The 12,381-nt window shown below is 42.7% G+C and overlaps 2 protein-coding genes across 2 annotated transcripts; one reads left to right on the top strand and one right to left on the bottom strand.

Moving 5' to 3' along the window:
* Positions 1-1,938: 1,938 nt before the first annotated feature.
* pcdh20 (protocadherin 20) lies at positions 1,939-5,482 on the bottom strand. Its single transcript, XM_058650093.1, has 2 exons — positions 5,216-5,482; positions 1,939-4,721 (listed from the first exon to the last, which is right to left on the bottom strand). Exons 1-2 carry the CDS (start codon positions 5,333-5,335, stop codon positions 2,190-2,192), a joined length of 2,652 nt encoding a protein of 883 aa, XP_058506076.1. The 5' UTR covers positions 5,336-5,482; the 3' UTR covers positions 1,939-2,189.
* A 1,516-nt stretch (positions 5,483-6,998) lies between these two features.
* On the top strand, positions 6,999-10,306 carry si:dkey-27i16.2 (regulator of cell cycle RGCC-like). Its single transcript, XM_058650030.1, has 5 exons — positions 6,999-7,173; positions 7,673-7,837; positions 8,420-8,500; positions 9,118-9,180; positions 9,727-10,306. The coding sequence occupies exons 1-5, from the start codon at positions 7,152-7,154 to the stop codon at positions 9,732-9,734; spliced, it is 339 nt and encodes a 112-aa protein (XP_058506013.1). The 5' UTR covers positions 6,999-7,151; the 3' UTR covers positions 9,735-10,306.
* The last annotated feature ends 2,075 nt before the right edge of the window (positions 10,307-12,381 follow it).

The raw sequence follows: 12,381 nt of genomic DNA, 5'->3' as shown, positions 1-12,381 counted from the left end.
TAATAACACCATCAATATGAACCTGTGTACAGTCATGTGATGCTCTCCAGACTTAGGAAATTGTCAGATAGATATCTACTGCAGTCTGTGAGATATGAGGCTGAACAGGAAAGATCTGATATCCCTGCTGGCAACACTGTTATCTGTTAAATTAGTCCATTTAGAGCTAAAATGTTCCGTATGCCGACTTCAAGTGGCATTCACAGACCATTAATATGTGGATAGCTCAACTTTTGATTTAGGAGTTTAATGAATTTTAAGATGGGTAGTTGGAGGGCATGCCTCTTTGATAAGGGGGAAAAAAAAAATCTATTGGTATTTTAATTAGACTGGGTTGTTATGTCATCTGTGATCGTACAATCCCTGGTTTCTTTGTCTATGTCAACTCATGCAACTTTAAAACCCACAATATAAAACGTTGTATGATTAACAGAAAATAATAATAATAAAGAAAATGAATTGCTAATGAAACATCACTGGTCTCAGGCGACCTGACATGACTGTGGCTGAGTGAGAGACCATGCTCTGATTCATCTCCACCCTCTGGCCAAACACTAGAAATAAAAGTCGGATTTGGCTTTGCTTATGTCCAGTAGATGGCAGACTTTCTCCTGTCACAGCATGTGTTCAGCAGCAGCATCAGCAGCAGCAGCAAACGCATCAGCAGTTTTATCCCATAATTCTACTCCCTTTTTCTGGGAAACGACAACTTCATCAGGAGACTTCTCCAAACCTGATGCTCTAAAAACCACTTTGTATAATTGTCAAAATGTCTCTTTTGCAAACCTCATTTTGCCCTCTTTTTTAAAAATAATACAAAAAATAATAAAAATGAATTCATACATGATGTAATCTCACGAAATCAGCGATTCCTCATGTAAAGATGTGACTTTAATTTGCAATTACGTTATGGGCCTCTTATTTTCTCTCACTTAATGTAGTTCATCTCAGTGGAAGCACGGGGCCTATTGGATTATTTATTTTTGAGCTGCTAGCTTGCAAATCCTCAGAGAGACACCACTCATGTTGTACAAGCCTTGTTCTCCACTAACCGGGTTGTTGTACATTGTGTTTTACAGCCTGTGACTACGCGCCTGCCTCTTGTTCTCTCACACAGGTGTATCTTGAAAAGATCACTCATTATGATAACTTACAGATAAAAAATAAGGAAAAAGAAACACGTCTTTTTAACCCCAGCTAAAACAATTAACCTCCTCTCTGGGTGTAATTTTGTGTTCACAGATTAGTGAACATATTTTACTCTGACTCATTCATACTTAATGCATCACTTAACCTGTTTTGATGTCTCAATTGTTCCCCGGCATACAAAGGTATCAGTAACGCATGGGAGTGACTGGCTATTGTGCAGGTTTCTTTGAACTCCAAACATCTGTTATCAGAACAACAAACCTGTTGCCTGAGTGGGTGCAGTACAGTAGGATTCCAGCCTTCTGGGTACGGTCCAGTGCTGTGGGTGAGAAGCAGCGCTATCAGGTAACAGCTGCGAGGTGGTGACTTGAGATGGCGGTGTGCCTTCCCTCTGCCGCCTCTTACCTGTCCACAGCCGCTCCCCGCCTCCTGCGGTTTCTCTCAGAGCTGAGCTTCTTCAAGAGCGACTTTCATCACCTCTCCACTGGAGGAACATTAAACCCTTTTGTCTGTCTAAATAGTTTAGACTCAGTGTTAGAAATCTGAGAAAGGCCCAATTGACTTAGCAGACCATTACTCCAGTCTTCTTCTGGCATCATTCAATTCCTGAAGATAATAACTGTAATTCTGGTATTCTAGTAACTAATTCTAGTGATGTCTTGCGTATACCGCGCTCTATCTGAGGTTGCATCACCACTGTCAAATGATGATATTCAACATTCTTTGATAGAAAGCATGGGGAAAAAGTCCCTTCTAGTAGGAATATCAAATACTACACATATAATCTCACATTTTATTCGCTTTCCTGGTAGCTCCCAGGGATCTTTATCAGAAAATGGATCAACTTTCCTCCCACAGACCATTCTCCTGCATCGCTGTTGACAAATGTTGGAATGCACTATCAGAATTATTCAACAAAATTGATTATTAGCACTTTTTTTTTAAACAATCACATATACAATACATATTTCCTCTCATAAACTGCGTTAATCTTTGACACTGACTGAGTAAGGAATACACACACTGTTTGTTTGATTATTTTAGTCATTAGAGTTATATTTGTCTCTGCCCCTGAGTGGGATCTCGTTCTCGTCAATCTGTCCCCTTGTCTTCTGACGTACACTTAGTCGCCTCTGCTTTATGTATAAAACTGATGTCACTAGAAACAAACATGTGGATGCCAGCATTAAACCCATGCCGGCTAACAATGTCAGCTGAGCAGACCTTGGAGTCTCTATTTCACATATCAGGGCCCTTGACGGGGTTTGAACCAAGTTGGTTGTCCCTGTCCAGGTTGGTGCCCTCTCTAAGTGGCAGGGCTCCGCGCTCTCGTTGACCAACAGATTAACCCAGACAGTGCTAAAAAGAGGAATCGGTTTCCCCCCATCTCTGACCACGATGAACAGGTGATGCATTCCCAGGTGTGTCTGTAGAAGTCGCTGAGTCAAGGTGATGTTCCCAGACCTTGAATCCACCTGAAAGGGGCTGCTGTTTTTCACTGATTCTGGTGCCACAATAGTGTATGTAATCTCTGAATTCAGCCCTGAGTCCTCATCAATAGCGTAGATCTTTGTTACCATGGAGCCTGCTGTAGCAGTAGGAGAGACAGTCAGGCACGAGGAGTTGCTGCTGGGGAAGATTACTTTGGGCTGGTTGTCATTGATGTCCTCCACAAAGATAGTTACCCTGGCAGTGGATGTAAAATTGACTGTGTGCCCGTGATCGCTGGCCAGCAGGTAGAGTTCATAGCTGTCTTGCGTCTCGCGGTCCAAGTTCGTTGTGGTGTGAAGTGTCCCCTGGGGGTTATCCACAACAAATGGTCCACTGCTGTTAACAACATGCAACTCTGTGTTCCCATTCTCCCCTTCATCTGAGTCTGTCACCCCAACGCTCCCCACCAGGGTGAAAGGTGGTACATTCTCAGAGATGAAAAAGATAAAGTGAGGGGTTTTAAAAACAGGTGCATTGTCATTCTGGTCAAGAACACAAATAGATACTGTGGTCGCAGACTCCAAGGGAGGAGAGCCGCCATCTCTTGCAAACACAATGAGTTTGTGTTCACTCTGCTCTTCCCTGTCCAGAGAGTCTGACACGGACAGTTGGCCTGACACACGGTCAATGTAAAAAATGGTAGATGCGTGTTTGTCCAGCCTGTAGGTCACCCTGCCGTTGTGTCCGCTGTCTGCGTCTGAAGCCGAGACTTGCAACAGTGACATTCCCGGCTGGTTGTTTTCCATCACCTCCAGCTGGTAATGAGACTGGAGGAAACGTGGAGAATTATCATTGACATCTGCCACCAAAACCCTGATCGTATGCCTGGAAGGAATGATTGTAGACACTTCATCTGATCTCCCATGGACTATCACAGTAATATGATGTTCCCTTTTCATCTCATAATCCAGTGGCTTTGATGTGGAAAGCAGATATTTGCCATTCTGCGGGTTCAAAGTGAAAGGCACTTCACCCTCAATGGCAAGAGATGAACCTTTAAAGCTGCTGTCACCCTCGAGCTCTAAAACAGCTAAGCCAGTGGGGGGCTGGTTCTCTGGTAACACCAAAGTCTGGTTGTGATGGTCCACTATGAACTTGATCTTGATGGTCAGCTCTTTGTTTGCCTTGGGGAGCACAGATATGGTTACCTGAATGTCTGCTGGAGGGCAGTGATGGCTGCTTGCTAACACTTTTAACACCAGCTCCTCAGAGTTGTCACTACGCAGGTCCTGTGTTAGCCTGATGTACCCAGTGAGGCTGTCAAGGCTAAAGAGCTTCTTGGCCCGCTCAGAGACTTTGGGACTGAGGGAATAAGTGATGGCAGCATTCAAGCCTAAATCTGAGTCTGTGGCTGTGACCTGAGCAACAAACATATTCTTTTGGGCATCTCCGGGAATGGTGACATTGCGAGGGCTGTCAGAGCTAAAGTTTGGACAGTTGTCATTAACATCTGTCACCGTGACTTTTAAAGTTGCCGTTGCGCTTAAGTGCTCTGTGCCACAGTCTGTGGCCACCAGCGCCATGCGATACTGGTCCTGAGTCTCTCTATCCAGAGCGGCTTGCACAACTAGCATGATGACAAGTCCTTCATCTTCAACCTTTAAACTGAAAACTCCACCGGAATCTTCGAGGTGGTAGTGCACCTCTCCATTAGGACCAGCATCACTGTCCAGAGCCTGGTCATCTATTAAAAAACTGGTCCCTACAACCACGTCCTCAGAAATCCTCAGGTGTATTTCATTGTTTTCAAAATGAGGTGCATTGTCATTGACGTCCTCTATGATCACAGGAAACTGTATAAGCTCCCCAGAGGAGCTCACAATAGCGTAGTGCAGAATAATGCATTCTTCAGCTTTTGTCTCCTCAGGGCAGAGGATCTCACGATCAATTTTTAGCTCAGTGGTGTAAAGATTCCCTGTGCTTCTGTCCAACCACAGGTAGTCCTGTGTCAGGAGCTGGTACGGAGGTAGAAAGTGTTCACTGAGTGACCCGGCTAGAGTGCCAGGTTCCTGTTCCTCTGGGACAGAAAACCGGACAGGACCACATATGATCTGCCTGAGGTGGACCAAAAGCAGTAGATTCTGATGGAGAAAGAAACAAACTGTTAGCACAGGGTTTTTCTTTTTCTTTGTAAACTAAAGGCACCAGTTTTGGCTTTGATTTGGCCCCATGTCGTTGTCCTTTAGTCGGACAGGAAAGGTTTGTCCCAGGTTTATTCACGCCTCCGTGAGCTCTTTTAAAGGCAACTGTACAAACAAGGTAATGTGATGCCCCTCACTTATGTCCAACCAATTACTCTCACATACAAAAAGCAAGCAGCAAAACATCTATTTGGTGTCACAAAAAACTGCATACTGCCTATTTCTCTATAAATATTAGTAAGATTCTAACTGGATTTTTCCCACATTACCCAATAATTCTTCAGTGACTCCAGCACAATACATTTAGTTATGTCAATGTACAGTAAATAATAATAAGAATAATAGTTATACTCTTTCTCAATCAGAGACAACACAGAGATCCTAATTTAATACCACCAGAAATAATAATCCTTGTTTTGTTTTAACTCACTGACCTGCAGAAGTCCGGTCCAGTTCATATTATGAGGAGTTCCATGACCCATCGGCCTCACACAAGTGAAACACCAAGGACAGAGGCAGCAACCTAAACCTGTACAGCTGACGGCATAATTCATTACACGCCCCTCCTACAATGCTTTGTGCGTGAGACTGACACAGGAGAAGTCCGAGGAGAACAACAGGTTTCCCTGCATCAGCTGAATACCTGTTATCATAACAAAACAATGAATAAAATGTTATGTACACAACGTTACACAGAATGATTAGTCTGGCATTGTTGAGTGTGTTTACCCACCAAGTTTTATTGCCACACCTGCCTCTTTTCATAATTGTCTGCCTTGATTAATGTTTTTTCTCTGTATGTTTTAATAAATCAAGACCTGTGTTAACAATGTTAAAATGGGCCTGGCACATTCATAATTTCTCCTGTAGGTAAACAATGTACTCAAATAATACTTTGAGGGAGATTTCAGATGGAATTGGTGTGTATTTGTGTTCTTTGCCCACTCTATTGCTGTATGTTTAGAGTATTTGAAACGGTGGCATTAATTTTACCCAATCACTTCAATCAACATGCAAAGCCACTTCACTGAAAATGCCAAATGGTTCTCATACTTGCTGCACAGCTGCTCTCGAGCAGAGGGAATTACATTTGAGTGTCCTCTATTGACAGAGCAAAGTACTGCACCACTTATGGCAGAATCATACTACAGTATGGTATATAGGCCAGGTTTTGAGCATACGTTGCATGTGGAGAAAGAACTCTTCTAATTGAAACTTCACACTTTTAAAGTCAGGGCCTCGAGTATGAATTGACACACTCAAAAATGAATAATACATTTTTTTATGACAAACATTGTCACATATGAATCCATGTTTACCAGAAATACCGTTGGAGTAAAATAAAATCCTTAACATTGTCCTAGTGAATTGTGACTCCTCTTCCCTGTAGTCATTTAGTCTATACCAGGGGTGTCAAACATACGGCCCTCAGGCCAGAACTGGCCCACCAGAGGGTCTGATCTATCCCGCAGGATGAATTTGTGAAAATTTCCCTCATAATGTGACACACTATTTTCAGTTCTAGATACCTGTGACTAAATGTTTAGATCCACTGTGATCTGTACGTTGTAATACAATGTGTAAATGGTAAACTTAGGCATAATGTTTTTGAAATTTCAGCTTGTTTCATACTATGTTTTATAAAAAAAAGATATTCCAATAAAATGCAAAACAAAGGGAAACATTTGGAGTCCTTAACCTATAAGTCCTTGTTTATAGGTTATTATTTATGTTATTATTTTACTGGTCCGGCCCATTTGAGATCAAATGTGGCCCCTGAACTACACTGGTCCATGCAGTATAAACATTTTAATTACTTACTTAATTAAATAAATTAATACGACGTTTTACCTGTGAGACCTGATATCACAGTGCGGCCGGCCCCTTTACAGTGTGTGTGTGTGTGTGTGTACATGGGCTGATCGTCTCCAGTTTATATTCTTCTATAAAAGCTCACTCTGACTCTGTAAAACCCTGCTGTTGCCAACCGCTCAAGTGCGTCAGTCGTGATAAATCTCAGATGAACAGTCTACTAAAGTGGGAAAATTAACTTTAAAAGTCCACACAGAGTTTCCCTTTTTATGTGACATCATGATGAGAGGGGGGAAAAAGTGAGTGAAGAGTTGCATAACGTCTTCTTGATTTGCGTCTCGTGTGTGTGCGTGCGTGTGGTTTCCTTTTCAACCTTCCGCCCACCTTTTTTTTCTTCTTTTTTTCCACTGACAGTAAAGCCTCGGAGGGAAATGGGTGGCGCGACCCGCTACTTGAAGCGGGCGTGGATTACTCTTTTTTTAATGAAAGTGCAGTAGCACAGCTCTGAACTCGGACACACAGCTGCGGCGTGGCGGCGTCTCATTTCACTGATCCACTATGTCCTCACATGTTTCCACAGGTGAGTTCACGGACCGCTCAGCTTTAGGTGATAATGCAGTGCTGGTGCTTACGGACCCTGTAAGACCACATGTTTAATAATTTAACTGAGGCTGTAACTTAGACTTGGAGTTTTTAGTTGTTTTTTTTAATTATTATTTTTAACCATTTCATCTCATGTTTTCCCCTTTTGTTGGTGTACTTTTAAAAGACAGTCATATTTAATGTATTGTTTTCTTGTAAACTACAATTTTACAGGAGAATGGTTGGCTAAATCTTAAAAAAATGGTGTCCTTTACTGTTATTTTATGATTTTGCAATTGTGATCCATGTATCTATCTATCTATCCATCTATCTATCTATCTATCTATCTATCTATCTATCTATCTATCTATCTATCTAGAGTAGATTTGTCTGTCAAAGCTCTCGTGGTCCACATGAAGTAACCTCAGATGATCCTCACGTGTTCTCTCACTGATGTAATGTGACTTCTTTTCCAACTGCTGTCACATTTTCCACAGACTTGGAGCTGGAGCTGGGTGAGCTGCTCCAGGAGTTCCAGGATGTGGTGGAGGAGCTGAAGGCGCCCTCTCAAAGCAAACCACACGCCTACCAGCACATACTGCAGGGGGCCAAAAATCGCACGGGGCACGGGGACGACAGCGGGGTTGAGGACTCCGATTACAGTGAGTAGTGAACAAACAGTGTGGCTGCGATTGTGAAAGTGTGAGGGAGGAAAGACGTTATTTACTGCACCATTTGTTGGGTGAGAATGTCTGAAGCCCCATGGGTTTTTTCGGTGGAGCCCCTTTATCCGCCCCAAACAAGTGCCGCTTGGCACTTTTAATTTGCATGAAATTAATTTAACAAGAGGACACTTCTCATCAATGGGTATTTTGCTCACGACAATAGATGTGTACTAGAATGAACTGCATTTACAGAAAAATCCATCTTTTGTAATTGTCTGCATTCTGCTTGTTGCCGCTGTTTGTGTGTTTGTTGATGTTTAGGAGATGAAAGAAGAAAGCGTGTTTTCCTGTTCCCATGCGTTGTCATTATTGGAAATATTTTGGCCCCTAATGTTTGAACACATGGGAGTCGCGAACAGTGAATGGGTTTACCTTCACTTCAGTGCGTGTTATTATCATTACGTGTGTTGAAATGACTGTCGTCTTCATTGTTGTTGTGTTCATTTGCATCAGCTGGCCTTCGTGCTTGTCTTCTGGTTGTTATCTCCGCTCACTCTCCCCTCATCTCCCCTCCTCCAGGCAGTGAAGCTTCTTTGGGAAACAGTTTGAACACCAGTGAGGAGGAGCTTCACACAGCAGGAATAACGCTGGCACCGAAAGGTACTGGAGGCTTCCATCAGCCTATTTCCATCCACATAGCCCTCGTTCTTACACTGATCTCTATCACTTGTGCTCAGATCAGTATCACAGCCACACAAAAATGCTCCACATTAGGCCCGGCAGCTGTTTTGTTTTCACACAAACAAAACCCCTGCCGCCCCGTCTGTGACGTCTCAGACAACACAATGTCTCTCGTGGGGCTTATTCGTGCTGATACATGGTGGCTCAGGTCTGTGGCCATGTTTATGAATGGGAGCTGTTTTGTTGCATGCAAATGTACAGACTGTTCCTTAAATCTCAAAGGACGAAAACAGGAAGGTGACCAGGGGGTGTGTGAGCCTACTCACGAATTTACAATAGAGATATTGTTGGAAATCCATCAGGCTGTGGAGTTTTTGTAGGACTTTCAGCTTTACCTCAGGGAGTCAAAAAGAAGCTCGCTCGTCCAAGGGCAGTTTGGTTCATATGCAATTCTGGGACCTTGTGTCCTTACACCGCTTGGTCCAAAGGAAATACTACGTAACAGCTGCATTCCTCCACAAAAATGTTCCTTGCTATCCCCCCCCCCCGGATATTTTCTCTAATTCTAATTCTATTTCTTTGTCCTCTTTCTGCAGCCAAGCTGGGAGACACAAGGGAACTCGAGAGTTTTATTGACATGTTGGACCGGGAACTTGCTGGTGCGTATTTTAGAGAAACATATCACTCAATCTTTGTTGGATTTGTTTTGCACTCAAGCAGACAAGCCCAAAGGATGCTGTGAGTAATAGTTGCACCGTTCCATGTGGAGTCCATGTTTTGTTACACTCGTAGCCACTGTGTTTCTGCCCTATACCCCCTCCCCGTTTATCTCTCTGTACCTCTTGTGTGAAAACTCCCTGTCTGGGGACTCAGGTTGACTATCTATGCACTCTGTTTTGTGATAATAGAATACAAAAGCATCATGATCTTGCTATCAGCTTCAGAGGTCTATGTACATACAGTATTAATGTCCCCTCCACACACACCTATGTTCGAAAACAAAACATGCGTTCCCTGTTATCTGTGGTCTTAACACAGAGAGCATTCATCTTATGAATTCATTGTAACTCCCCCAGTATCTTTACAAGACTCACTTATTAGTCTATGCATTCTTGGGTGACTGCAAATATCCCTGTGTGCTTTTTTTCTCTTACTCTGACATCTGAGATTTTTGTGGTTTTTTTCTCTCTCTCGCTCTCTTGCAGAGATGTGAAAAGAGAGGGATGGCGAACGACATACGGGGGGGGGGAGAAACAGGCCGGGGGCGACAGGGCTGGCTACTGCCGAGCAGACCGGCAGATCTACACCAGAGCAGATCTGAGGGAGCAAATACTCCCCTGGCTGCTGTGGGGAAAAAGGTTAACATCAGACATTAAAAGGGCACTCCATTCCAAAATGCAAGAGCACCCTGAAACCCTTGGTAACACCTCGTCCAGCCAGCAGGATGATGTCCCTGCAGCATCAGATCCAAGCTTCCATCTGTCTGGGTGACTGGAAAAAACCTAGTTCAGGGTATAGAATACATGTTAATGCCACATTTTGAAATTCCCATGTACAATGCAATTAAACCCTCAGTGCGGTTTTTAAAGGATGCTGATCTTTATGCTGTTTAGAAAGACAGATGGCTTGTAAACAAATATTCACATCCAGGAGGTTCAGATCCGCTGTCAAATGTCATTTTTATACTGACCTCTCCAGTGTACAGTTTTTGTGAATATTCCTTTATTAATTATAAATTGTATAGATGAATGCACATATGAATAAAGCCACTTTCTTTTGATTTGATTAACTTCTGTATTTTGGTTCTTTGCTGACACACACAGAACAGAATGTAACGCGGCTCCGTGGTTCAGAGACACTGCTGACCTTATACTCTACAGACAAATACAATGTTGAAAGTTTTTCCCAGAAAGTATAGCACCAACTGTGTTGGCAACACATTATCTCTTGTGTGCTTGCACCTTCTCTAACCCCTAAACTCACTGCTGCCAGTGTCGCGCCACATGCCTCGGGAGCCCTGTACCCATTCTTTCTTTGTTCCCGCGTTTCCTGTGTGTGTGTTCTTGTTATGCTTTGGGTTTCACTTCTGCCAACTAAGATCAGGAAACACACATTTAACACGGAGACCATGTGAAGAAGGACTGAAAAGGAAATGCGTCAGTTGTGCTGCTGCGACAAAACAATGCTCATTTAGACTATGGGCTGTAAATTCTTGCGGGGGCTGGCTGACTTCACTTTTGTCATAAATTCAGGCTTTGAACTGGAAGAAAGAATTTCCCCCCGCTTTGTTTCTCCCTCCAGAAGAACATCTTAATGTTTACCTTACTTGACTTTCTCGGTCTGCTGTCGTTTCACCGTAGCGTTGGACAACCTCTTGTCATCCATTCCCCAGTGTCTCCTCCCTGGTGTTGTCAAAGCAACGCCGCTTAGGGAGACAGACTCGCAGCGGAGTGAACGCTGTGGTTGTACACTGTGATGTTGTACTTGTGACATGGGATTTTACGATAGTGATAGTGTGTGATTTGAAAAAAACAACAAAAAAACAAGTCTCAGGCAGAATGGTAGCAGTTGCCAACTCACCACAAAAAGCATTTAGATATGCTCTATTCATTTTGACCCAGCATTTTATTTTACAATCTCACAGCACTACTTCAGTGAACAATGTAGCTTTAAAAAACTTGGTAACTAGGTAACTTCATTCTGTTGTACATGTTATTTGATCTGATTACATGTCAGACCGACCTAACATGAGATGTGCACTGATTTTGCAAATATGACTCATTGCTTCCTGTCTCATGAATTGTATCCTTCAATTGTGGTTATAGAAGAGTATATGATGAGCTCGACTCATGACTCAAGCTGTGTTTGTTTGACTGCTTAGCAGCAGACATGAAATCAGCTTTCATGAAGACAAGACAGAGGTCATTATTGTTTGGACCAAGTGGTGTCCCCAATGTCCCCGGTGGCTCTGGATCCCCCGTTATAAAAACTTGAATCTACAGATTCATTCAATGGCGAAATCCCCCTTTTTTTCAATCGCGTCTTTTAGCGAAGGTCAAGCCTTTTCTTTCTTTTAATGATTTTGAGAGGCTCATTCATGCTTGCATCTCCACCAGACTGGATTATTGTAATGCCCTCTATGTTGGTGTGAGCCAGGCTGCTCTCTCTCGCTTGCAGTCAGTTCAGAACGCTGCTGAGCATATCACACCTGTGTTGGCTCCTAATTTATTTTTAGAATCAATTTTAAAATCTGTGTGACCTGAATCACGTATATTCACGTGACAATCACTGAGGTCTACCCCCACATTAATCTTGCTCCCACACTGCCTGTTTTTAAATCTCGATTAAAAACCCACACGTGTTAAATTCTGTTATTATTAATATTTTTTTTTGTTTGTTTACATTGTTTCATATCCTGTCTATTTATGTATTTTTTTAAAACATTTTTATTATGTATTTCCATTGTACAGCACTTTGGTCAACTCTGTTGTTTTTAAATGTGCTATAGAAATACAATTGGATCGGGGAATGAAAATCACAATTATTGAAACTATCAACCCGCTATACAAATTGAAATGGGCCTTGAATACTGACTCCCGAAGAATGAGCAAACTACAAGCAGCGCTCAACAAATCTTTATCTGCACGGCTTACAGCTGGTTGTGATTGATCCGATGCTAACACTCTGCTGTCGGGCGAGACACTGAACCAAATATACAGCGTCTGTGTGTTGATGTGCAAACGTAGCATGTATTTTTTTGTGTGTGTAGTCCATTTGACAAGGACAGTGTTTGTCCATTTGCTTACAGTAATTACTCTTAGGACTCTGGTGTCAGGCAGTTAAAAGTAAAGAAAAAGTTT

The sequence above is a fragment of the Solea solea genome, chromosome 14, assembly GCF_958295425.1.
Source record: "Solea solea chromosome 14, fSolSol10.1, whole genome shotgun sequence".
NCBI lineage: Eukaryota > Metazoa > Chordata > Actinopteri > Pleuronectiformes > Soleidae > Solea > Solea solea.
Note: the sequence above shows the minus strand (reverse complement) of the source record. Positions and strands in the feature narration are given on the sequence as shown.